At 35.9% G+C, this 25,362-nt stretch overlaps 1 protein-coding gene across 10 annotated transcripts in view; it reads left to right on the plus strand.

The window, feature by feature from the left end:
• Positions 1-25,362, plus strand: part of PMCA (plasma membrane calcium-transporting ATPase 3) — a 1,392,263-nt gene that overhangs the window by 1,063,471 nt on the left and 303,430 nt on the right. For all 10 annotated transcript variants that reach the window (XM_090412026.1, XM_090412017.1, XM_090412079.1 and 7 more), the window contains one exon: positions 13,247-13,458. In XM_090412026.1, coding sequence (XP_090268152.1) covers positions 13,247-13,458 — 212 coding nt within the window. The remainder of the gene's footprint in view (positions 1-13,246; positions 13,459-25,362) is intronic.

The following is a 25,362-nucleotide window of genomic DNA, read 5'->3' on the forward strand; positions in this document are numbered from 1 at the left end:
AATTCTAAGTTAAGAGAAGAAATAAAATAAAAAGAAAAAAAATAAGAGAAATATAATGAATCTAGTAACTGGAAGGTACTTACCTCTGTAGAGGTCTTAAACCCAAAGTCATTGAATGAAATTTCAAACTTAGATCCAATTAAAGTTGGAATTTGTTTATGGAAAATAACTTATACATGACTGATGGATTGCATTTGAAGTTAGGTGTCTGAAAAAAAAAATTGTTGGGATGGAGGGGGTGAGTGAAAAAAGAATGCAGGCAAGCATGCATATGCAGTTACCCTTGAAGCAAATAAGTGTGAGAATGTACATGATAACAAAAAATTCTGAATGTAGTTTCTGAGGTCTCAAATTTAAATGTAGTAGTCAGTGCAAGATGAAAGGATAGTTGTGGGCCAAAAAAGGATTTAATTCATATATAAAAATTCCAGAAGTAGGTAATCGCCAGGAGTTTATGCCATTGGTGGCTTTGACCTTGATTTTGACTTTGCCAAATATTATTAGCATTAGTGAGACTTGGTTGACAGAGGATAATATAGGAATAATACATAAGGGATATTGCATTTTCAAGGAGGAGAGAGAATGGAGGTGTATATATGCATTGCTGATGACAGAAGAAGTTATATATATTGCTGCTATATACCTTCTGTCATCAGAAGAAAATGACATATATCAGCATATTAGCACATGGTGTGTGTGTAGGGCAAGTAATTATTATGGAGGAACCATGGACACTGATTAGATGGAAAAAAAGGGGGCATGGAAATTATGTACCCACTTAAGGTATAAATGCAGTAATTGAGTATATGTTTTGCTCTTTGGCTTCTGTATCACATCAGATAGCCTCAGATGCTCTGCCTCCCTTGATTCTGTTGTTGCCTTCATGACAGACATCTACTTTTGTTGGTTTCACTTTTGATATAATCATCAACATCTCCCTCCCCTCTCACAAATCCTGTTGTCTTTGTTCTTCCTGAATATACAGTTTCCTTTATGTTCTGTCCACGTAACTGTATCCTCCTTCCGTGTCATTTAGGTCTCGCTAATGTATATTAGCCAAGTCAAACTGACCCATATCCAAAAACTCCTCCTCTTCCCCTTATTCTTGATGTTTCTATGAGTATACTTGAACTTCAGTATTCCTTTGAGCCTTCAGGTAAAACTTATTATTAACCATCTCATTCTATTTTGTGACCTAAGAAATTACATTCTGCATTCTTTTATCATTCTATCTCACTTCCTCATGCACCTCAAAGGTGCACACATTCACTTTTACCTTTGATAGCTCTAGTTTTCCTGATCCTGCCACATCAATAGTAAATTTAATGGATTGTTTGCTGTAGTAATTTTTTTCATCACAGCATTATACCTATGGCACTTTGATTGAAACTATAACAGAATAATTTGTTATAGTAAGTATTTTATAGCAGTGTTTGCTGTAGTGAGAGTCACTGCAATTCCATATTCATTCACGTGCAGTATTTCACTTACAGTATATCACAGTTGCAGTATTGTTGAAGATATTAATATTCTTGTTTTGAACAGCTTTTCTCTTGGTACTTGTCAATATGCCATTATAGATATATGAAACTTAAATTCAGATCACTGTTGTATTCTTGCTATTTCTCAGTTTGTTATAAAGTAAAAATGTGATCATGGCAGCCTTTGTTTGCCCTGAACTCAACTTGTTCTTTTCTATGTTTCCCTTCCACAAGTGTACTTAAATGTTACTGTTAGTGAGGAAATTCTGCTGGAATTCTCACATTTTTATAGATAAGTACTATAAAAGTTTTTCTTTAACACGTTCGCTGCCACGCTACTTCGGCATAGTTTGTTCCCGTACGCCGAGCAATTTTACTTCTTCAAGGTCAGTACGATAATCTCGTTGCCGGCGATCAGCGTCATACGAGTATACTTGTAGCTGGCTTGTGTGGCTGGTTTACCAACTACGAGTATACTCGTAGTTGGCAGCGAACGTGTTAATCATCTGGTATTTGAGTCTCTGATACCAGACTTTCTGATTATGCAGTTGAACTACTGTAAAACTTTTATACCACCATAAATTAGCATTTCTAGTTGAATAGCATTCACTTCAGATGCCTTTCCACATTTCAGGTTTTTGATAGATGGCTTTTTTCTACCTTGAGTATTGATATGTATTCCCGGGTGCATTCCTCTTGGGTGTTTTCAAGCACCGTACTGTCATTGCTTGTTTCATTTAGCAATCTTTCAAAGTAATTACATCAAACATCTAGAATATTTTTATCTTTAGTATATCACCTTTGTCCTTCTGATTCCTTTTATTGTACTATTCCCCTCCCCATTTCTAACTCTTTTTAATAGCCTCCAGAACATTTTGTCATCTTGTTATTTATCTTCTATACCGTTACCAAAGTCTTCCCACATGATTTAGCTACTTTGATACACTGCTCTGCTTTCATACATTTTTCTCTATATTCTCTTAGAGCACATGCTGATTTACTTACTAGGAAGTTTCAGTATGCTTTTTTTGTTTTCTATGAATTCTTCTTTAATTTCTTGAATCCAGCATGGAAGTTTCATTTTTCTGTCCTTGCAGACAACTTTACCACATTCCTCTTTGGTGAAGTTTAATTTCTTTAGTGTTTGTCACTGAGTTTCCAAGGTTTGGTTCTTGTTTTTTAGCTCTTTAATTTTTATTTGAATAATATTTGGATATTCAAGGGTACATTTCACTCTCTAAAAAGTGCAGTTTTGATTCTTTTTAAAACTTTTGTATGGTATTTAATTTTATCTTGCTTAAAAATAAATGGTGATCACTTCCTATTTCAATTCCTCTCTATTATACACCTTGTGTCCTGAACCAGCATGATGATATTGCTAACAATAACATGTTAATGAGACTTACCTTATTCATTTATCCTGTACATGAATTTATGCACATCTTTATGTTGGAAGATGTCGTGAATAGTGACTAGTCCAGATCCTGAAGAGAAATCCAGGTATCAGCTACTAACATTATTTAAATTAGGGGGATATTAAATCCCACATTTCCTAGGAAATGTGTTTTTACATTATGGAAAATACCTAAGAAAAGTGATCAGAACTTTACCACCTTTGCTGCGAGTTGTCCGGTATCGTACTACGTAGGATCACTTGCATTAGCTCACGCTAGTATTCACTGATACTTTTACAGTTTACTATATTCGGCATGAAACTCTCTGATTCCAATCTTTGAGTTTCTTATTCGGTTTTAAAACAATGTGGGATTTAATATCCCCTTAATTTAAATAACATTTATATCGCCAAAATGAAGCCTGTTGGCTCTTTATATTTAAGTAAAGTCAGCTGCTAACTATTATTATTATTATTATTATTATCTTTGCTTTTTTTTTTTTTTCCCCAAATTTTTTCAAAATATTTCTATATGTCTGGGGTCTTCATTTCCTAATCCACTGTTTCGATCTCTAGCAAGAAAACTCATCATTTTTCATTACATCAGCTGCCTTCTCTAATGACTTGAAAAATTCCTCTCCTTCTTCCTAATAGAACCTTCTGTGGGATTATAGGCAAAAATTAGTCGCATTGTCCACTTCCCAATTTTGATGTTTGCCCACAACAATCTATTTTATATTGCCTACCATTCAAGAAGATTCTCCTTGTTCTTATATTGAATTCTGTAGCTACTCCTTTCTTTCCCTCATGATTACTGTCTGAATATAACATAATGCTTATGTTTGTTATATCTAAAATCTCATTATACAGTAAAATCTCAAATTTTTTCTCTTGATGTTTTGGTAACACTCACCAGTTATGTTAATCAGGTATTTCTCTACGAGTTCTTCTTCTGCCAGTTCCACTTCTTTTCCATTGATACCTCTTACATTGAGGCATCTGTCTTGTATGCTGCTGATGTTGAGTTGCAGTTTCTTTCAGTATCTGAGTTTTCTCTAGTTGTCCTGGTTCTGTGATGAAAACATCTGAGCCTTGCTTGACTCACTCACTCAGTTGCCCAGCTGGTATGAAATTCATCATGTTATACCCTCGTTTTGTATTGGCTTAAATCAACAAGAAAACTATTTTGGCTAACTTTCAAATCGTGCATATTCTCATTTGCTTTCTTCCCACGTTCCTTCATTCTATCACCTCTTGTCATTCAGAGAACTAATGGGTCTGTCTGAAAGAATACCTTACTAAATTGAACGCTTAATATCTCAGATATTTCTAGTGCCGTAATACTTTCCCACCATTCATTTTCACTAAGCTTAATCTTTTGTGGTCCTTGCTATGTAGTGATGAAAATTATCTAAAATTTATCCCTTAATCTATTCAACTAAATTCCTTTTCTAGGTTCAGTTTCACCCCCTCACCATGATTTGCTGTTTCTGTTGCTCCTGAGTCTCATCATGCTTCTTAGGATATTGGATTCACAACATTCTCTTTTTATGTAGCTCCTGCTTTAAGTGTTATTGATGTGTTTAATTAACATGCATTTTATTCTGCTGGCTTTGAGTTTACAATCAGATATAGCTCACTTTAGACACCCTTTGACCACTTCCTAATTCTTTGTTTATTTATTTATTTTTTTCTACCACGGAGTTTCAATCCCAAGGCACTACTCCCAGCTGCCTCCCCAGTTTATTATAATCACCAGTTGTACTACAGTTCTACATATGTGTCTTCTTAGCGAAAACTCTCACATGCTTTGTCCCCTCTTAAATCAAAACTATGTGTTCATTCTCAGTTGAAGGCATAATAATCTCATTTAGAGATGGATTCTCAGACACTTTTGCTAGACCTAATGTTCTTGTACCATGAATCCCTTCCATCACATATACTGCTTAAGTTAAATTATACTTCATCATTCTATAAATTCCTTTCCCTCATCTTCGATGCTTTTTCTTCCCTCCAGTTTATATAATCATAGTTGAAACTACCTCCATAATAATAGTTGTCCATGTATCTATGAGATTTATGTCTATACAGTTCAATGTCTTCTTCAGATGATCCTAGTCTTTGGCAGCACCCAGTTATATAATTTTTCCCATTAACCTTGCTCTCATCCCAAACAGCCTTGACCACACTGCCATCTAATTATCATCTAAGCCATGAATTTGGACTTATTAAAAAAATAATAATTAATTAAAAAGAGAGAGACATTTCAAAACAGTTCATAGACAAAAGACAAAATGAAGAGAAATGGTATCACTGCCTTACACACAATCTGTTTCAATATTCGAATGCTGTGAGTTGGCATAATAATAACAAACTGTAAAAACGGAGAAAAACCCAAATTAAAACGTATTTATTTGTAGAATTTTTGCCTAAGTTTCATAAGCATCTTCAATACAGAATTATAGAAAGGCAATAACAGACAATTCTAAAAAGTGACACCTTAATAGCTTAATGTATGATAGCTAAAACCATCAGTAATTTCCAAAGTAAAAAAATAATTATTATATATATATTAAGTTTGGAGAGACTAGGTGATTTAAAAAATACTATCTCCCATATAGGGGATAGGTGTAGACTATCAGATCTGTTTAAATTAGAACAACAGCACCTCCATAGCACAATTGGAAGAATGATGGTACATTGCACCCTTCGATCGGGAAAGGTACAAGTTCTATTCTTGTTGTGATGAGAGGAATTTTTATAGTTTTTTTCAATTGAAGGTAAGTTAGCTGATCTCATACGGAGGTAGCAGGGTTTTTTCTCCTGGGTTTTTTTCGCTCAGGTTTATCATCCTGCATACAGATAAATTGGCCTCGGGAACACACAATATACAGACAAAAATACTAGTGGTGGTGGTGAGTAGTAGATGCCATTGGTGTAGATTATTGTTATTATTATTATTCGGGACACCTCCAAGGAGTCCAAAGACTCATCGCGGGAGGACACCTACTATACAACTGTCTCCACCACTACACTGAACCTCTACCAATCAACACCATCTACTGCCCACCACTACAACTAGTATTTTTTGTCTGTAAATTGCGTGTATTATGAAGGGCCGATTTGTCTGTGTGCAGGATGAAAAACCAGAGTTTCCAGGAGAAAAAGCCCAGCTATGGGATGATGATGGTAGTTGCAATTCGCTGTAGTTGGTGGATTAAGTGGTGGAAACAAAGTGTTGTAGAGTAGGTGCCCTCCCTCGATGAGTCTTTGAACTCCTTGGAGGTGACACGTAATAATAATAGAGTAATCTTTCATGTTTCTTTATAAAGACATTCTTTGAGGAAACAACTTTTATGAAGAATTCTTGTCTTGTTCCAGTTAACTCTATGTTTAGTGCAGTTAGCATGCTCAGCAAGAGCAAGGAATCTAATAGACACCTGGAAAACCAAGAGGCAGAAGCTGAACATTAGGAGAAACAATAAATGTTTTTTGATGAGGTGAAAGGCAACAAAAGTGTTCAGTGACTTTAAACTTTTTGCTATACATTTAGAAATGCTTTGCACTAAAAGGGATAGGCTAGTTATTTCTTCTGCTTAAAAGAGGCAGAGATTGCATAGTTGTTAATTGTTTTTTGAAGGAATCATTAAAACCATTTGATAAAAAAGTGGATTTAATATGTTGTAATTTTTTCATATATATGACCTAAAATTCTCTGTAACTTCCATTTTCTTCAATAAAGAAGTTCTTCTGCTATGATCAGCAATACCCCATCTCTTGCCCTATTCCCTTTATCCTCCCTAAAAGTACTATACCCTTTATATTCTGCTCCTCTCCTTTATTTCAGATACATCTGGCATTCATGTATGTGCATTTCAACATCCCCTTGAGCTCACAGATACCTCTTTGTAATATCATTTCCAATCAATCATGTTGAAACCTATCAAACTGTATTCATCATTGCATAATCATTTTTGTACATATACTTATTTTGACCCAGTGGTGGCTGAACCAACCTACACTTGACTGTATCTCCTGCAGTACTTCTGGTTTCACTGATTTTGCACATCAAACCTCACATTGAACAACACTCTCTCCAAACATCAAACTCCAAAATCATTAAAATGCAGTCCATCAGGCATATTATATTCAAGTCCTTTGATTCGTCAATTTTATATATATATATATATATATGTGTGTGTGTGTGTGTGATCCACTTAAGAAAGGTGATATGACTTATAGCACATTAGTGCCATGTGTAGGCAAGAGGAATAGAAGAAAGGAGGAATCTGTTCACATTTTGCTTGAACAGCTGAGGGTAATAATCTTTGGAAAAGGCAGAGTAGGGGAGACTGTTCCAAAGAGCAGAAGTAGATGGAATTAAAGAGGAGGCAGTGAAGTTGGTTCGGTCAGTTTCAAGATGGACTGTAAAAGGGTGTTGGTTAGCAGTGGCTCTTGTTTGAATGATTTTGGAGGAGACTGGGGGGGGGTAATAATAGTGGGCAATTCAGCAGAGCACTGTCCATGAAAGTATCTGTAGAAGATGCATGGAAAGGCTTGTGTGTTCATCGTACATGTTAATGAATTTTTTTAATGCTATTAACGAGAACACCACAGACTGATAAGAAAATAATAACTATTAACTCATTGCTGATATTTTGCTGGTATTATATCCAGCATCCTGTAGAAGAGGCAAGGCAGAAACTGAACGTCTGTGGGAGAGGGATTGAAATGGGTATGTGTGTGAGAGAGAGAGGGGTCATTAATTTGCCAGAATACCCTCTTCTGGACAAAATCAAGCAATCTTAGAGAGAATTTTGGTGCACCTCCCCAAATATGAGAGCAGTATTATATGGCTGATGGATTTGGGCTTTGTATAGAGTTAACAGTTGTGAAGGTGTGAAGTAGTATCATGTGCAAAAAAAGTACACCAAGTTTTTTCGTGGCTGCAGAAGCCATTGTTGAAGTGTTGTTGTACCAGGAAAAATCTGAGGTGCAGGTAAGTCCAGAAGGGAAATCTGATTGTGTTTGGATATCTAAGTGTTGTTGAAGGTAAGGGAGAGGGATTCAAGTGCTTTCTTGCAAGAGTTTTGGTGGCATTGAAGTTTACAAGGTTCTTCTTACCCCACTGAGATATGGCTAGGAGATCTGAGTTCAGGTCACTGGTCATGGTAGATCTTGAGGATTCCAACACTTAAGCACTACAAGGTTTGTCGAAAGAAAAGGAAGAATGGAAGGTACTATCATCAGCAAAGCTATGGATAGGATTAGAAGTGTGAGAGAGCAAGTCATTTATATACAAGAGGAAGTGAGTGGATGAAAGAACAGAACCCTGGGGTACTCCTGCATTGGTGGAGAAATCTGAGGAGGTAAACCATCCACCATAACACGTAATGAGCGTTTAGTGAGAAAGTTGCCGATCCAGTTGCAGAGTGAGGAAGGTAGAGAGACCATAGGATGGCAATTTGTTAAGTAGGCCCTGTGCAAAACCTGATTGAATGTCTTTGAAATGTCGAAGTCAACCACATGAGTTTCTCCAAATGTCTCCATTGCTTGAGTCCAGAGGTAAGTGGTGTAAGCAAGATGATCAGCTGTAGATCATGAGTGGCAGAATCCATACTGTTGATCACTGATTAGTTGGTGTGACTCTAGGTGGTTCAAGAGTTGGTTGTTGATGACCTTCTCCGTAGCTTTAGAGAGAACAGAGGTGAGAGAAATTGGATGGTAGTTTGTTGGTTGGCTTTTATCCCCTTTCTTTGGGATGGGTTGGATATGGACCTTTTTCCATGTTGTAGGATAGATTGAAGAGGTGATATGGTTAGTGTACAGAACAAGGTTGCAATCAATTATTGTGCATAAATCTTGTATTAGGCTAGAAAAACAAATACTGAAATCGGTTTGGTTAAAGTTCACCTAATTACGGTTAGATGACTGTTTTTTTTTTTTGTTTTTTTGTTTTTTTTAAAGAACATAATTGAAGATATAAATTAAAGATGCAAAGAAGTTATATTCTTGGCTTAATCCTTTATCCAAGTGTAAGTGGACAAAGTTTGCACGTGAAGTCACTTCATGATATATAGAAACTAATGACTTCACATCAATTGCCTTAGTATCCCTTAATACAATGCACATATTAATATATGTAATCCTTTGCATTATGAGACATCATTAGCTTCTGTATAGAAGTAGCTCAGTCATGAAGTGACTTCATGCACAAACTTTGTTTGCTCACACTTGGATAGGGATTAAACCAAGAATATAATTTCTTGTCATCTTTAATTTATAGTATAACCAAGTAGAAAAGCTTCCAACATCTATCTCTAATCCAGAATATTTTATAATAAGGTGTGACACCTGTTGGTTACTCATATATGGAAATATGACTTCTGCATTACTTCAACGCTAAAGTACACCCACTGGTGCACTTTAGCGTTGAGATATGAGAGGCTCTGCTTGGGAGCTGGTTTTGCCTGTCTCTGAGTGGAGCCACTGCTGAGTTTATGGCTCTACTCAGTGGTGGGGTTTGAGCCTGTCATTCGACAGAGCCACTGCTGAGGGTTCCTCTCCGTGGCAGGGTGGGCCTGTCACTGAGTGGAACTGCCGCTGATAAAAGGACCCTTTGGATTGCTTCTGATCTGGGTGATCGCCTGAGTTTTTGGAGACCTCCCTTCACTTATATAATAAAACCGGTCTGGGTAGTGATCCTTCCCATAATGCATAGCATTATACATGTCCATAAGGATATGTGTGCATTGCATTATGAGATACTAAGGCAATTGATGTGAAGTCACTAGCCTCTGTATACAAAGTAGCCCTGTCATGAAGTGACTTCACGCACAAACTTTGTTTGTTGAAAGTTTATTTTTCACTAGGTTAGACTATGATAAATTTAGTTTAATCCTTTATCCCAGTGAGAGCAAACAAAGTTTGCACCTGAAAATATCTTCAGGACTGAATATAGTGTTGTACTATCCTACCTGGGTAAATAGTGCAACTCGTAGCAAAGGTGGAGCAAGCTACCAACACTCCTATCCCAGTATCTCCCATAATGCAAAACACATCTCCTTGTGGATATGTATACTGTTATGCATTAAGGGATTGGCCACTACCCAGATTAGTTTTGACCTTTATTGAGGTCTCTTCAGTGGGAGCCAGGCCCAGAGTTGGAAATACCAGGCAGAAGCAGTAGCAAGGTCATCTTTACCTATAGGAGTTGCCAAAAGGTTTGCCACCTTTTTTTATTAAATTACTCTGATAAAGGATTAAACTAAATTTATCACAAACTTTGTTTATTTACACTTGGATAAAGGATGAAACCAAGAATATAATTTCTTGGCATCTTTAATTTATACTTATACTTTCAGTTCCCCTAGTAGATTATATAGTTTTTATTTATGTGATCTAGTAATTTGAATTCACTAGTTGGATTAGCTGTTCACCAAGTCCACTACTCTTCTTTTCTTGTAGATAAACTTATACATTGGTAATACATAACTGTCAGATTTTAGGGAAAGAAAAACATTTACTAGAATATTAATTAAAACTTTAATTAATGCTTCCTATATTTCGTTAATGTTACATTACCATCTTCAGGTATCACAAAATAATGATATGTGCATGCAGGCACTAACACTAAGCAAATATGTCTGAAGAAAACAACTGAAGTCGGTCCTAGAGTCCTAAAGGTGCCCCCCTAGTGAGCTAAATTGGGTTGTCTTGGCTGTTGGGCTGATGTTCTTAGAATGCAAGCTTCCCATATTTCGGGCAGTCTCGTGCATCCAAATTTGTTGAGGTTTTGGGAGTTTTTTTAGAGCTGATTCTGATTCCAGGAATAATTTCTCATATTTCTACTTGCTGCGATGTAGTAAAGTGGCTTTCTTCCAGCGCATTTTGGCCTTGCTGTCCAAAGCATGGTCAGCAAGTCTTGAGTTGGCTGTATTGGTGGAACAACTGGATATAGTCCTTATGTTCAGATATCCTGATATTCGCTGTCCTGCCTGTTTGGCTGTAGTAGGACAGTTTGCAACTACAAGGGAACTGGTATATTCCAGGTAGGTCTAGAGAAAGTGGCTGGTCTTTTTTTGGAGATGCCAATTTTTTATATTGCTTGCTTAATGTTAGTGCCTGTGTGCACATATCATTATTTTGTGATCCCTGAAGATGGTAATGTAATATTACTGAAATATAGTAAGTATTAATTAAAGTTTTTAATTATTATTCTAGTATATGTTGTCTTTCCCTAAAATCTGACAGTTACTCTTCCTTTGCAAATTACCATAGAAGAGACTAACTCTATTTACTAGTAGCTAAAGAGATACTCTCTTATTGATTACCACATTGTAAAGATACCACCTCTCTCTCTCTCTGCACTCTACATGACATCCCGCCTACTTCTTATGAATAGTAATCAGATATGTTTGGGTGATCCAAGGAGCCCAGGCCAAGCATGTAGAGAAAAAAAAAAGGCCATGTACTGCTATTTCATGTTATCCATTTCAAAAAAAAATGGATAACATGACCAGCAAAAATTTTGTGGTTTGATGTGCACTACATATAATACCACATGGTTTCATACATTTCTACATAAGAATTCATTCACTCCTAGGATCCTGTTTATTTTGCTTGCAGAGTGAATTAGTAACTATCTTCCCTTCCTAGACTTTTTCAAATAATCTCTTTAGTCATGGGGAAAACAGAAGATACATCAGTGCTATCTTATCATCATCATCCTAGCTAACAAGAGTTAAAAGCTCATCATATTTCATCCTATTGGTATCAGTTTTATTAAAAAATTAAAACAGTGAGAAATTACAATCTCTGTGCTCTAGTCCTCAAGAAGATATAGGATTTCTTTTCCTTAGAGAAAAAGCAATATTTATCCACTTAAAAACTGGCATGCTATCCTTTCAGGAAGGATGGCATTTATTCACTTAGGACTCTCAAGATACAATGATTCTGACGAGTTGTGCTTGTGCGATTAACAGAAATCAGTTGAAATGAAATTGAAATCTTTTACATAAGCTAATTGTTAATGGAAAGACTTTTCAAATAGCTGTGAAACCCGCTATGCTAATGCACCCACAAACACTGATGATTAAGGATAACAATATTATTGTCTACTGTCTCTCTTTATAAAACTTGGACACAAGAAGATTTGGACTCTGGTGTTCAGATTCGGTTGCCTTGGTTTTATGGTGAAGTTTCATAGTGACAGATTTGTGAGGATAAATTGAAGTAGTGTGCATTGCAAAATTAGTTGATAGAGAGAAAAGAGGTATATAAGGTTATAGAAGTTACTGATGTAATTTTATAGTATGGATGCATAAGACAAAAGGGGGAAATTGCAAGGGAGTGGTCATCCTCTTGGTAATTGAGTAAGAATTGGTTAGCAGAAATGTGAGGACCATATTTTTTATTTGGAGTGGTGAATGAGTAGTGAGTGCATTGTGTGAATAATGATTTGGATGAATTTCTCATGACAAGTCTTAGATCTCCACAGAGGTGCTTGGATGATAATAATAATTAGACTTTCATTGTTTTCAGCACGATCCCATCAATAGTTTAACTTCAACTGGAATTTTACCCATTTTCCCTTCTTCAGTGGTTAAATTCTAAATGAATAAGCCCAGGGCTCTTAAAGTAAGGATCATAAATGTGGAGCTATTTCTAGATTAGCACAACATTTTTTTAAAATTTTATTTATTCTGGTGGGATAAATAAATTCCGCTACACTACACTGCAATAATTTTTGCGTGTCAATTGCTACAAGATAACGCACTACAGGAAGCGGCAAACCTCCCCGTTCCTTTCATCACACATTCGGAATCAGGCGACTGTTGATATTGACTTGACATACACATTCAAAACTGTAAACGCTTGTTGAATAATAACACAATAATGTAGACGTGCATAAAAAAAAGGTCTGGGTCCCAGAGGGTCCTGGCAATTTAACTACTGCCCTTCTTGTTATACTGATTCTTAACTTAAAAATAAACTTGTATAACAATCTTATTTTTAAGTTAAGTATAAGTAGAATGATATTTTATGTTATTTCAGATCATGATCTTTTTGATATTGACTCAGGGATTTATACTCCTTTGTCTCTTTTTGAATGAGTTATGAGTGCATTGTTAGATTAGCTTTGAGCCTCTTGTGACAAGTGTTAGGTCTTTATGAAGGTGCCTGAATAATAATAATAAGAACAACAACAATGATATTTATTAGACTTTACCATCATTTTCAGTACAGTTTCATAATGATACTTCATTTGGAATGTTATCTATTTCCCTCCTCTGAGTATTTGGTGACCTGTATTCTCAAAATAATAAAAATAAGCTTGTTAAGTATAATATGATATTTTATGTTATTTCAGGTCATGAACTTTTTGACATCGACTCAGGGATGTATGCCCCTTTACATTCATCTCCTTCACAGCACTTCACCATCATTTTCAACACATTTGTCATGATGACACTTTTCAACGAGGTAAATGCCAGAAAGATCCATGGGGAAAGGAATATTTTTGAGGGGTTGCTCACAAATCCCGTCTTCTACAGCATCTTACTGATCACTGCTGGGGCTCAAGTAAATTGTTCTCTTTCACTTATATTTAGTTCTTATTTTAAAAAAAAAATCTTGCATTCTGATTTTTATATATATATATATATATATATATAATATACACACACACATGTATATATATTATATATATATATATATGTGTGCGTGTGGTTTCCAAAGGAACCCCTTAAGGGGAAGGGGATACGTATTTCTGATAAGAAATTAGTTTTTAAAGAAAAGATGACTTTTTTTTCTTGTCATTGTATTGAATATTCTCATTATAATGAATTTTTTTTTACTAGTTAAGAGCATATTTTGTAGATGATCAGAAATAAAACTTTGTTTGATCCAGACCTCCATTTTATGTAAAAATATATATCACTGATGTATGTGTGTGTGTTATATTGAAAGTGTTAAAATGAGTTATTATGTGTATATAAATAGTAACTGTGCATAATCCTCAAGGAAATCTGGTGTTTTTTGGTTAAATGTATTGAACCTGATAAAATATGAGTGGAGTTTTATCAGTAAACCTTTTTCAAATACTATAAATATTACAGACAAGAAAAAAAAAATTTTCCATCTTTTTTTGTTTGTTTGTTAATATTTCCTGCAACCTTGTTTATTTTCCTCTTTTATATTGAGCCTAGCTTACTAAATGCTTCTTGTCCAGAGAGACAATAAACCTAATGTTATATATATATATATATATATATGTATTCATTAGCCATAAATCTGTCCAATCCTTACACTGGGCTCATATTAGGAATCACATGCAAAATTAAGGGTTAAGTCAATGTGACATTTTTCTGATATATCCATGCAAGATACATGCGCAGAGGAAAACAATGATAGCTAAAATTTAAATTTTATGTAATCAATAAAGAAAATAAAAAATAATACATTGCTGCACTCCATTGAGATTTTGAATACTGACTGGTAAATATTCCTAATTAGTTATCTAACACTGTTATCACACCATAACAGTTTACATATATACTGGATGTCCTTGGGATGAATATTGGTGATGCTCTTCTTCAGACAAGGACCTTTGCTTTGCATTCCAACAGGCTCAGATATTAATAACATCCACTCAGTTTCATTTTGACAAACCTGTTTCTATCACCAGGGGTAGCACATACTTTCCACTTGTTGCTTATCAGTAAGTGAACATTTATATGTTGTTCGTTGGTAGGTAGGGAGCCTTGATGCTAAATACAAATTGGTTTCACTCGCTCACTCACTTGTCTTAAGGGTAGTGTTGCAGCCACTGTTGAAGAAATAACTGAACCAGGCATCAGTTTGAAACAGTGAACATGTTATCAGTCTTTACTATACACCTTACAGTTGAGTAGCCAAAAGGAGAATTTTTACCCTTCTTATTTGCATGGTCTTCAAGGGATTGCAGGTTCTGTTTAGAAGACATGCTTATAAGGGAAAAAAAAGTACTCAAAGTAGTTCCATTTCAGCATCCAGTTGAAGAATATTAAGTATAGTCTTTATCATTATCATTTGTTATTTATTAATGATAGTTTTTCACAAGCCTAAATACTTCCATGGACACATATCAAAATGAGATCTGCTTGTTGTTCCTAAATGAAACTTGTTCTCTATTCGTTGATCATAAAGTAACAGCTATGGAATATTCTATACATAAGAATGAGATCCTATTACAACCAGAAATATAACATGTACAAAAACTTTTAGCATCTATCAGAACATGGTACTGTCAGTTTTTATATACCAACCTGCAGAAATGTTTCCTAGTGAAGAATTTATGGAGACACGACACACGTTAGAATAATTACTTTATTTATAATTAAGAAAGTAATATTCAGCATTTGACCTCTGTATTGAGGTCATCATCATCATGAAAACATGCATATGCACAGGACACAAGCTACATGACACTACACTATACAAAAGTAAGATGAATCTAAATGCTTGTTAATCATTTACCTTAGCCTGACCTCTGGTTAGAAAAAAAACATTAAAAATTAATGCACAAAATAACATAACCTTTTCATTCTAATATACAGATGATAAAAAAAAATGTAGTGGAACTACACTAAACACTTTTTAAAGGCCTCTCATGTTAGGGTTTTCTTCTGTTTGGGGTTGTTCTGGATGTTATATGGGTTGAAGATGAATCCTCCAAATTCTTGAATAACGAATCTGTCATTCTTGTTCAGATTTGGATGATGTTTCAGCATTTCACGGCTTCTTTGAACTTTCTTTCAAACCAGGTTTTGGTGCAGTGTACAAACTTGATGCCTTTCCAGTCAATTCTGTGATATGTTTAGATTGCATGGTCTGACAGGCCTGTTTTACCATAGTGGAGGAATTTAATGTGTTCATCTTTTCTTATTGGAATGGTGCATCCTGTTTCCCCTATGTGAGGTAGGTTACAGGTGCATTGAATTTTGTAAACCATTTTTTGAATTTTGGGCAAGGTAAGGAAGAGGATCTTTGGAAGAGCTGAATAAATTTCTTAATTTTCAGGATGTTTGAAGGTTGCCTTAATATTGTATTTATATAGTGTTGTATCTAATTTTTCTAATGTATGGTATGGCTGTGGAGGATCTTGTTAAATTTTTTATTGTAGCCATTTTTTACAAATGTTTGGCTAATAATTTCAAATTCTTTGTTCAGAGACTGTTCATTGGAGCAAATTGTTTGTGCTCTGTGTTTGAGGGCACTGATGACCCCTAGTTTTGGATGGTGACACTGATCACATGTGTTGGATGGTGGTATGAATTTTTATGTATGTATTGGCCTGTGTGTATATTATGCCACATTATTCCTACTCTTCCAAAATTTATGGCCTCTCAAAAATACACAAAACAAACACACCACTGTGACAGATAGTTGAAGGTCTCGACAGCTCTAATTATTACTTATTCAAGAAACTAGCAGCCACACTCAAGGAGTTGGTAGGTCATTCCCCTCCTACATAAATAATACACAACACTTCATAAACAAAATTAGAAACATCACACCCAACGACAAAGAGTTATTAGCTATCTTTGACATAATTGCCCTTTTCACTAATGTCCCAATCAATGATACTATTCTTCTCTTACAGAACATATTTTCGCCCGATATCACATTCCTCTTTGCCCATGTGCTTCGCTCCAGGTATTTCATGTGGCAAAATAATCTTAACCACAAAAAAAAAGGTCATGGACTCCTCCCCCCCCCCATATAGCTGACTTTTACCTGGAAGACTTTGAGCAATGAGCTCTAGATGCAGCCAGCCTAAAGCTCAAAGATTAATTATTCTAAGAATTTGGGGGGGGGGGGGGGGGAACCTATCTTCAACCCATATAGCATTCAGAACAACCCCAAACAGAAGAAAACCTTAATATAAGAGGACTTTAGAAATTGTTTAATGTAGTTCTGCTATAATTTTTTTTTTTATCATCTGTATATTAGTATGAAAAAGTTGAAAAATTGAACTTTCTGTTATTAATTTTCTGAATGGGCATATATTCTGTTTGACAGCTATCAGTATAAGCATACCTTGGTCATACGACACATTAGGGTCATATAGTGAATTTCGTTGTATAGCAAATCATTGCTTCCCCCCTCAGTTATAGATGTTGTAATGGTTTTAGTAATGTTTTTTAAGCAGTCATATTGTTGAAATGATGTAAGTAAAGCATTTATTTACATCACATGCATAAAAAAAAATTTAATGTAATTTTCACAAACCAAAAAGGTATTCTGAATAACTTAGATATAATTAAAAGAAACACACGTATTAACCACAGTGAAAATTATTTAATTGTAAATATTTCATCCTAAGTATCTTAGGACATCATCAGTACAGTAGTTTAAAACAATAATAGGAATAACATACAGTTAGGGCATGATTACAGTAGAATCTCATTAAACGTGCGTAACGTGTTACAGAAGTAAAAAAATAACTATGTTATTCCTATTATTGTTTAAACTACTGTACTGATGATGAACTAAGATACTTAGGATGAAATATTTACAATTAAATAATTTTCACTGTGGTTAATACGTGTGTTTCTTTTAATTATGATCGCACCACAGGTTTCATTATTTAAAAAAGTTTTATTCCTTCACGGAGAAATGACAGCGCAGAAGACAAACTTACTAGGAAAACTCCAATTAAAACAGGGTAAGCTACGAGCTAGAATCTCTTTTTTAAAAAAGTGCAGACACGATAATCTCATTCCAACCTTTGCAAAACTGAAGGAAGCCATCAAATCTCCAGGTGCCCATAAAATGGATCAAAAAGCAAATCATTCCTTACTACTCAATCAGTTACGAGTTTCTAAGCATGAATTAGCAACAAACAATATAAATATTACAGAACTAGAAACAGACTTGTCAAATACGTTAAATCAAGAATTGCTACAATTAATTATAACTGTCTCAAAGAATTCAGGGAAAAAAGCTTTTGATAAAAGCAATAGTGCTCTACATAATAAATACCTTAATCTATTAAATCGATCCAAAAAGATCACCAACAAATTACCAACGGAAAAATGGGTAGTCAATTTATCTAACCGTCCACTAACAAAAGATGAATTAAATGTTCTAGCAAGAGGCCATAAATTTACGATTTCACCAAAATGTTTCCCATATTTAGACCTCATACATAATATAGAAAGAAACATCAACCATCTCTCCAATATTGAAGCCAACAGACTTTGATTTGAAGTAGCTAAAGTGATCTACAATGCCAAAACTTCAGAATTAAATATCCCACCATCAGAATTGAAAGCTATTATTTCCTTAAAACGTAATAAAAGCATAATCATTACCAGAGCTGATAAAGGAAATACCACTGTAGTTCTTGATACAAACTCATATGACCGAAAAATTAATTTACTTCTTTGAGATCGTAATACTTACGCCAAATTGGATTATGATCCTACAAAATGTCAACTCAGAAAATTAAATAAGCTACTTAATGAAACTTCCTCCTTAGATGAAGAAACAATCAAAAAACTTAAGACATACCATGCAAGACCTCCTAGAATTTATGGCTTGCCTAAGCTACACAAAACTAATGTTCCACTTAGACCCGTCGTAGACTGTATCAGCAGTCCAACTTACAAGTTATCAAGATTCTTATCTAACCTTCTCACATAGGCCACTCAGTCTCTTCAATCAAAAATTCTACTGAGTTTCACACAAAAATTAAAGACATTCAACTATCAAAAACTGACTTGTTAATCAGCTTTGACATTGTCTCCCTCTTCACAAACATTCCCCATAAAGAAACAATAGAATTACTAACTCAAAAATTCCTTCTGATATAGTTGAATTGTTCAAGTTTGTTATTGCATCAAGTTACTTCACCTGGAAAGGTCAAATTTACAAGCAAGAAGAAGGAACAGCAATGGGATCTTCTTTATCACCAAACCTAGCAAACGTGTTTCTAGAACACCTTGAGGAAAAAATATTCACTGAACCCAAACCAAAAATTTGGTTAAGATATGTCGACGACATATTTGCAGTCTGGGATCATCCCGAACATGAATTACAACTGTTTTTAGATAAAATTAACCTTCTTCATCATCGCATCAACTTTACATTAGAAAAAGAATCTCCACAAGATATCTCCTTTTTGGATTTACACATCCAAAGAAAAGAAGACAGTTCCATCACCACGTCTGTCTTTCACAAGCCTACATTTTCGTGTCTCTACATTCACAATTCTTCCGCTCATCATCCATCTCAGAAATCTGGAATTATTAAGTCACTAGTTTCCAGAGCACACAAATTCTGCTCCTCTGAAGAATCTTTAAACCAGGAATTAGAAGTAATCAAAAATACAGCAATCCTAAATGGATATAATCCTAAAACAACTCAAAAAAATCATCAGTCACTTCTCCACACATCAAACTAGACAGGAAGAAGTCCATAGGATTCCAATACCTTACGTCAAAGGCATCTCCGAACGTCATTCTAAAATTATGAAGAAATACAGTTTTGCCACTACTTACAAACCTATCAACCAAATTTACAACTTGTTACCTTCTCCTAAGGACAAACTCTCACCTTTGATGTTGCCTAGCGTTTATGAGATTCCATGCTCATGCAAATTGTCTTACTTTGGACAGACAGGTAGGTCTGTTCAGAAATGCATTGAACATCAAGACCACATTCGTCTTTTTAAACAACAGAAATCTGGCCTCTCTCAACACAGAATTGAAAATCCAAACCATAGGATCCATTGGGAAAAGTCTAAACTTTTACATAGCTCTTTATATAAACATGAAAGTTCTGAACCCCTACTACACAGACAAAACTTAAACTGCAATGACGTTCTTACTATTCCTAAAGTATAGGAATTGTCATACAAAATTGTGTTAAATTTTTTTTTTTTTTTTTTTTACTTCTTTAACACGTTACGCACATTTAATGAGATTCTATTGTAATCGTGCACCCTAACTGTATGTTATTCCTATTATTGTTTTAAACTACTGTACTGATAATGTCCTAAGATACTTAGGATGAAATATTTACAATTAAATAATTTTCACTGTGGTTAATGCATGTTTCTTTTAATTATGATCGTGCCACAGGTTTTGTTATTAAGAAAAAGAAAAAAAACTTAGAATATGTCATTCTGCTTGCTCATCAGTCTACACAATTAAAGTTTTTTTCATTTTGACAATAAGATTATGATATTTATATATATATATATATATATATATATATATATAAGGTATGGGGTGGGGGAACTGAGAAGTGCTGATAAATGCAATTGGAGAGGGCGCTAGTGGACCAAGCGCTACAGACACTATTTGAAGAGCTCCTGATTCAGATAAGTTTTGCTAGGAATAATTAAGTATATAAGCGTAATTGTTTAAGTAAGAGTGGCTGTAAACATTGTACGCTACCGATATTATTAGTGTGGGGGTTTTTTCTTGCCTAAACTAAATTACGAAATCATTATTATTAGACCTAGTAACCTGCAGAGGGAAAAAAAAATATGGCGGCGGCATTGTCATTCCATGATTTTAATTTAGATTTCAGTCATTTCGTTAAGTGTGAGGTCTGTTATATGTATTCCTTCGATTGCATAAATGATTTGTGGACGTTTACTGCGATTGGAAGAAGGGTGTGTGTGTGTGTGTGTGAAGTGTGACCTGAATGAGGAACTGATGAATGCGAATATGAAATTGATGACAGAAAGTGCTAGTACTGATTGTGTCGCGAGTGCACGTTTGCAAGAGAAGGATGGTGAGAAAGAGAGGCAAAAAAATGTTTAAAAATCAGGAAAAAAGAAAAACAGCGATTGGACAACCGTAACGGATGTTAAAAGGGACGAAAGTGAGGCGGAAAGAAACGAAATTGAGAGAACGAATGAAAGTAGAAATGCCGTGATGCAGAAATCGCAAGTAAAAAAAATCGAAAGAATAAATGATAGCGAAAAAAGAATGAATGCTGGCGAAAGTTGGACGCATGTTGGAATGAATGTACTGAACCAAAGAAAGATGAATGACAGTAAAAGTGAGAAGATTGATAGCGAAAGTTGGATGCATGTTAGTCCGAAAGTACGGAAACAAAGAAAGATAAATGAGAGTGAAAGTGAGAAGAATGATAGTGAAAGTTGGATGTATGTTGGACCGAAAGTACAGAAACAAAGAAGGATGAATGAGAGGGAAAGTGAGAAGAGGGAGTCGAGAGTTAGAAAGATTTAATGATAGAGAGAATGTGTCGCGAGGTTCGGAAGGTGAATTGGATTGGATGAAGCAAGAAATGAAATGGATGCGGAATGAAATTAAGAGGATTCAGGTTAAAACTATTAAAATAAATCATGATGGCATGAAAGAGTTGACGAAAGATGAGCGGGTGGCGTTGTATGGCGACTCCATTATTAAAGGTGTGCTAGAGGATAAAATGCACAAGGTATGTTTTCCAGGTGGTAAAATGAGTAGAGTGATTGAGGCATTGAATATGAGGCGGGAGCGAGCAAAAGAGTTAATTGTATTAATTGGTACAAATGATTTGAGAGAGAACAAAGAGCATGTGAAAATGAATGTCAGGAGACTGCTTGGAAAGATAAAAAAGAATAGTGTTACAGGAAGGGTAGTCAGTGTGTTGCCTAGGTATGATTGTAGTGAAATGAGGCAGAGAGCAAGGATTATGAATGATATTCTGGCTGAAATGTGTGAGGAGATGGGAGTACAGTTTGTTAATGTGTGGAATGAGTTTGAGGGACGAAGTGAGCTGTATGGGAGCGATGGACTGCATTTGAGTGGTTATGGTGTGAGTCGCTTGGAGAGACTGCTGCTGGAAAGTAGAGAAGTGAATAGAGAGAATGAATCAGATCGAGAGGGGAGTGATGTGGAAGAGCAGGAGAGATTGAAGAAGTGGAAATGAATGGGGAAGTGAGAGGTATGAGTATAGAAAATGAGAGAATGGGTGTGCAAGAGGAGCAGTGAAACGGGGAGGCTCAGGGTGGACAGGGGTACACAGCGTGAGAAAGGTGGATGCTCCAAGAGGAGGTGAGAGCATGTGCAGGCAGGAAAGTAATGGGATGACCAGGGATCAAGAGGAAACAGATGGAATCGCAAAGGGTTCTAAAATGAAGAAGCAGAAAGGGAAATGGCCCCAGTCCAGCATGAAGAGATCACATCGAGTGAGTGGTATCAGTGGAACTAGCTGTAGATCCAGAAATGAGTTGTTGTGTTTGTATACCAATGCTAGAAGTATAAGAAACAAGGCAGATGAAATGGTTGCACTAATTGCGTCTGTGCACCCAGAGATTGTCGGAATAAGTAAGACATGGTTAGATGAGGACGACATCCTGACAGGAATAGAGATGGAAAGGTATGATGTGTTTCGTGAGGATAGAAGGGGTAAAAAGGGAGGGGGAGTGCTATTGATGATAGAGAAAGAGTTATGTCCATACAAGGTAGAGATGCAAGAGGGCAATAGGGCCAGTGGTTTTGAGGCAGTATGGTATGAGATAGAGGTGAATAGAATCATATACTTGGTGGGATGTTGTTATAGACCTGGTAATGTGGATGGTGGTGATAGTGAAATGTATAGTGAAATAAGCCAAGCAAATAAGAAAAGGGTGATCATTATGGGTGATTTTAATTATGGCAATATAGACTGGAATGAAGAGATAGCAACTGGAAGTAAAGAAAATGAGTTTCTTGAGTTTTTGAGGGATAACTACCTCAGACAGTATGTAACAGAGGGCACACGAGGATTAAGGGTCTTGGATTTGGTCATCTCATCGGAGGATGTAATTATCAATGAAGTGTCAAATCATCCACCAATTGGTGAAAGTGACCATGAGGTGATTACCTGGGTGGTTGCCAGCAGTGTAAGGACCCCTGTGAAAAAAGGGTATATGTGGAACTACAAGAGGGGTGATTATGAAGAGCTCAGGAGACAGCTTGCAGGTGTAGCATGGAATGAGGAGTTAGCTGGAAAAGAGATCAATGCAGCTTGGGGGATTTTCAAAAACTATTTAGTAGATGCAATGTCTAAATGTATACCATGGGTGAGAAGGTTAAATAAGTTAGGTGTGAGATGGATGAATAAAGAGATTAAGCATGCAATACAGAGAAAAAGGGCATTGTGGAGGCAGCATAAGAGAAGTGGAAGTAACCAATTTCATGAGGTCTACAAAGATCAGGCAAGGAGGGTGACTTGGTTGGTGAGAGTAGCTAAAGAGAGGTATGAACAGCAGTTAGCTAATGAAGCCAAAAAGAATCCCAGGAAGTTCTATATGTAGCCAGCAAAAGAAAGAATGATTATGGAAGGATGACATTGATTGGAGGAAATGGTATAAAGACAGCTGTTGCAGAATGTGTGTGGTGGAGATACTTAATGAGCAGTTCATAAAGATCTTTCAATCTTGTGAATGTGACTTCATGGAGAGATTGAGAGCAATAGATGATGGGGAGGAGAGACTGACTGTAAGTGAGCTAGAGGTGTATGGAGAGCTGAGTAAACTAGATGTTAATAAGGCTGTGGGACTTGATAATATATCGCAACGTATTCTGAAGGAATGTGCCAGGGAGTTGACACCTGTCTTGACATATTTTTTTAATACGAGTCTTGCATTCGGTCAAGTCCCTAAGGAGTGGAATGAAATTGTGCCACTTCAAAAAGGAGGTGATCGAACTCGAGCATCAAACTATAGGCCTATCTGTGTGTGTCAGGTGTTGTGGTTAAGTTGGAGAAGCTTGTGAGAACTAGGATCCAGAGTTGGGTTGAAAACAATGGTATTAGCTTTGATGGACAACATGGATTTGCTAAAGGGAGGTCATGTTTTAGTAATCTACTTACTTATTACAATAAAGTGACTGCTTCCTTGGACGGAGGAAAAGGATACACAATAATATACTTGGATTTTGCAAATGCTTTTGATAGAGTACCTCATGATAGGTTGACATTCAAACTAGAGCAGATGGGGTTGGATATTAGATTGGTGCATTGGATTGGAGACTGGCTATCTGATAGGTATCAACAAGTTGTGTATGGGGGTGTGATATCCAGGAAAAGGAAAGTCACTAGTGGAGTGCCTCAGAGGTCTGTTTTGGGGCCATTATTGTTTAACTTGTATATTAACGATATATGTGAAGATTTGGATGGAGATATTCAGTTGTTTGCAGATGATGCAAAGCTGGGACGAACCATGAAGTGTAGAAGATGTTGTGGCCTTACAGGAAGACTTGAATAGATTGAGTGATTGGACATGGAAATGGGGATGTGAATTCAATGTTGCAAAATGTAAGGTTTTAAAATTTGGAAAACAAAGATGGGATGCAGAATTTATGCTTGTTGAGAATATATTGTTGGAAGTAGAGGAAATAAGAGATCTGGGGGTGATAGTGGATATGGATCTGAAATTTAGGGGACACATAGCCAAAATTGTGAAAACAACACAAAGGCTTCTGGGAATGATGCGGAGGACACTGACGTGTAGAAGTAGGGAGATTCTTGTTCCATTGTACAAGGCTTTGATTAGGCCACACATTGACTATTGTGCCCAGATTTGGGCACGTGGTTTTCAGAAGGATGAAGAGATGTTGGAAAGGGTCCAAAGGCGACTGACTAAGATAGTTTCTGGCCTCTGGAATGTCGAGTATGAGGAAAGATTGAAAAAATGTAATTTGCAGAGTCTAGTGGAGAGAAGGAAGAGGGGAGATATGATAGAGACCTACAAGTTGGTAAGGGGTTGTTATAGGATCAATGGTGGAGAAGTTCTACAGAGAATAGTGGGAGATCAGGGGAGAACCAGAGGTCATCCCTGGAAACTGTATAAAGAGGGTGTGAGTAGGGGAGTGAGAGGCAGGTTTTTTTTTCGTGGAGAGTTGTGAGTGATTGGAATGCCTTGCCTGAGAATGTGGTGTCTGCAAAGAGTTTGAATGTGTTTAAGACACGGTATGATGAAATGTGTGTGTGTGTGTGTGTGTGTGTGAGATAAAAGTACCTCCTAGATGAGTCTTTGACTCCATGAGGTCTTGTTTAATAATAATAATAATAATAATATACCATGAAGGAATTGAGGAAGAACTATGTAATTTACACATTATTCCACATATTCCCCAGGAAGTGTTATACAATTGTTACAATCCTGCATCATTTGCAATCCTCTTAGAAAAGATGTTCTCATTCTTAAATGATATTTTCTCATCAGAAAATATCATTTTCGTTCTATTTGTTTATCATAATTTCTCAGCCTCCTTCCCCCCCCTTCATATAACAACCTACAACCAGTAACTCTTCAAAAAAACATCAATAAACTTCTTTCTCGGTCCTCATCTGCATCCCACTCACAGCACTGATGTGCCCATTAGCCCCTTGACTTCTCTTGAATGAAATCAGTTAAAAAATAAATAGAAATTTAAAAAAATTAACTAGTGTAGCATTTTTCATTTCACTAAGGACTTGCACTTCTTTGTTTTTATCAGC

This window comes from Typopeltis vanoorti, chromosome 2 (assembly GCF_054136105.1).
Source record: "Typopeltis vanoorti isolate ZY-2024b chromosome 2, IOZ_Tvanoo_1.0, whole genome shotgun sequence".
Lineage (NCBI taxonomy): Eukaryota > Metazoa > Arthropoda > Arachnida > Uropygi > Thelyphonidae > Typopeltis > Typopeltis vanoorti.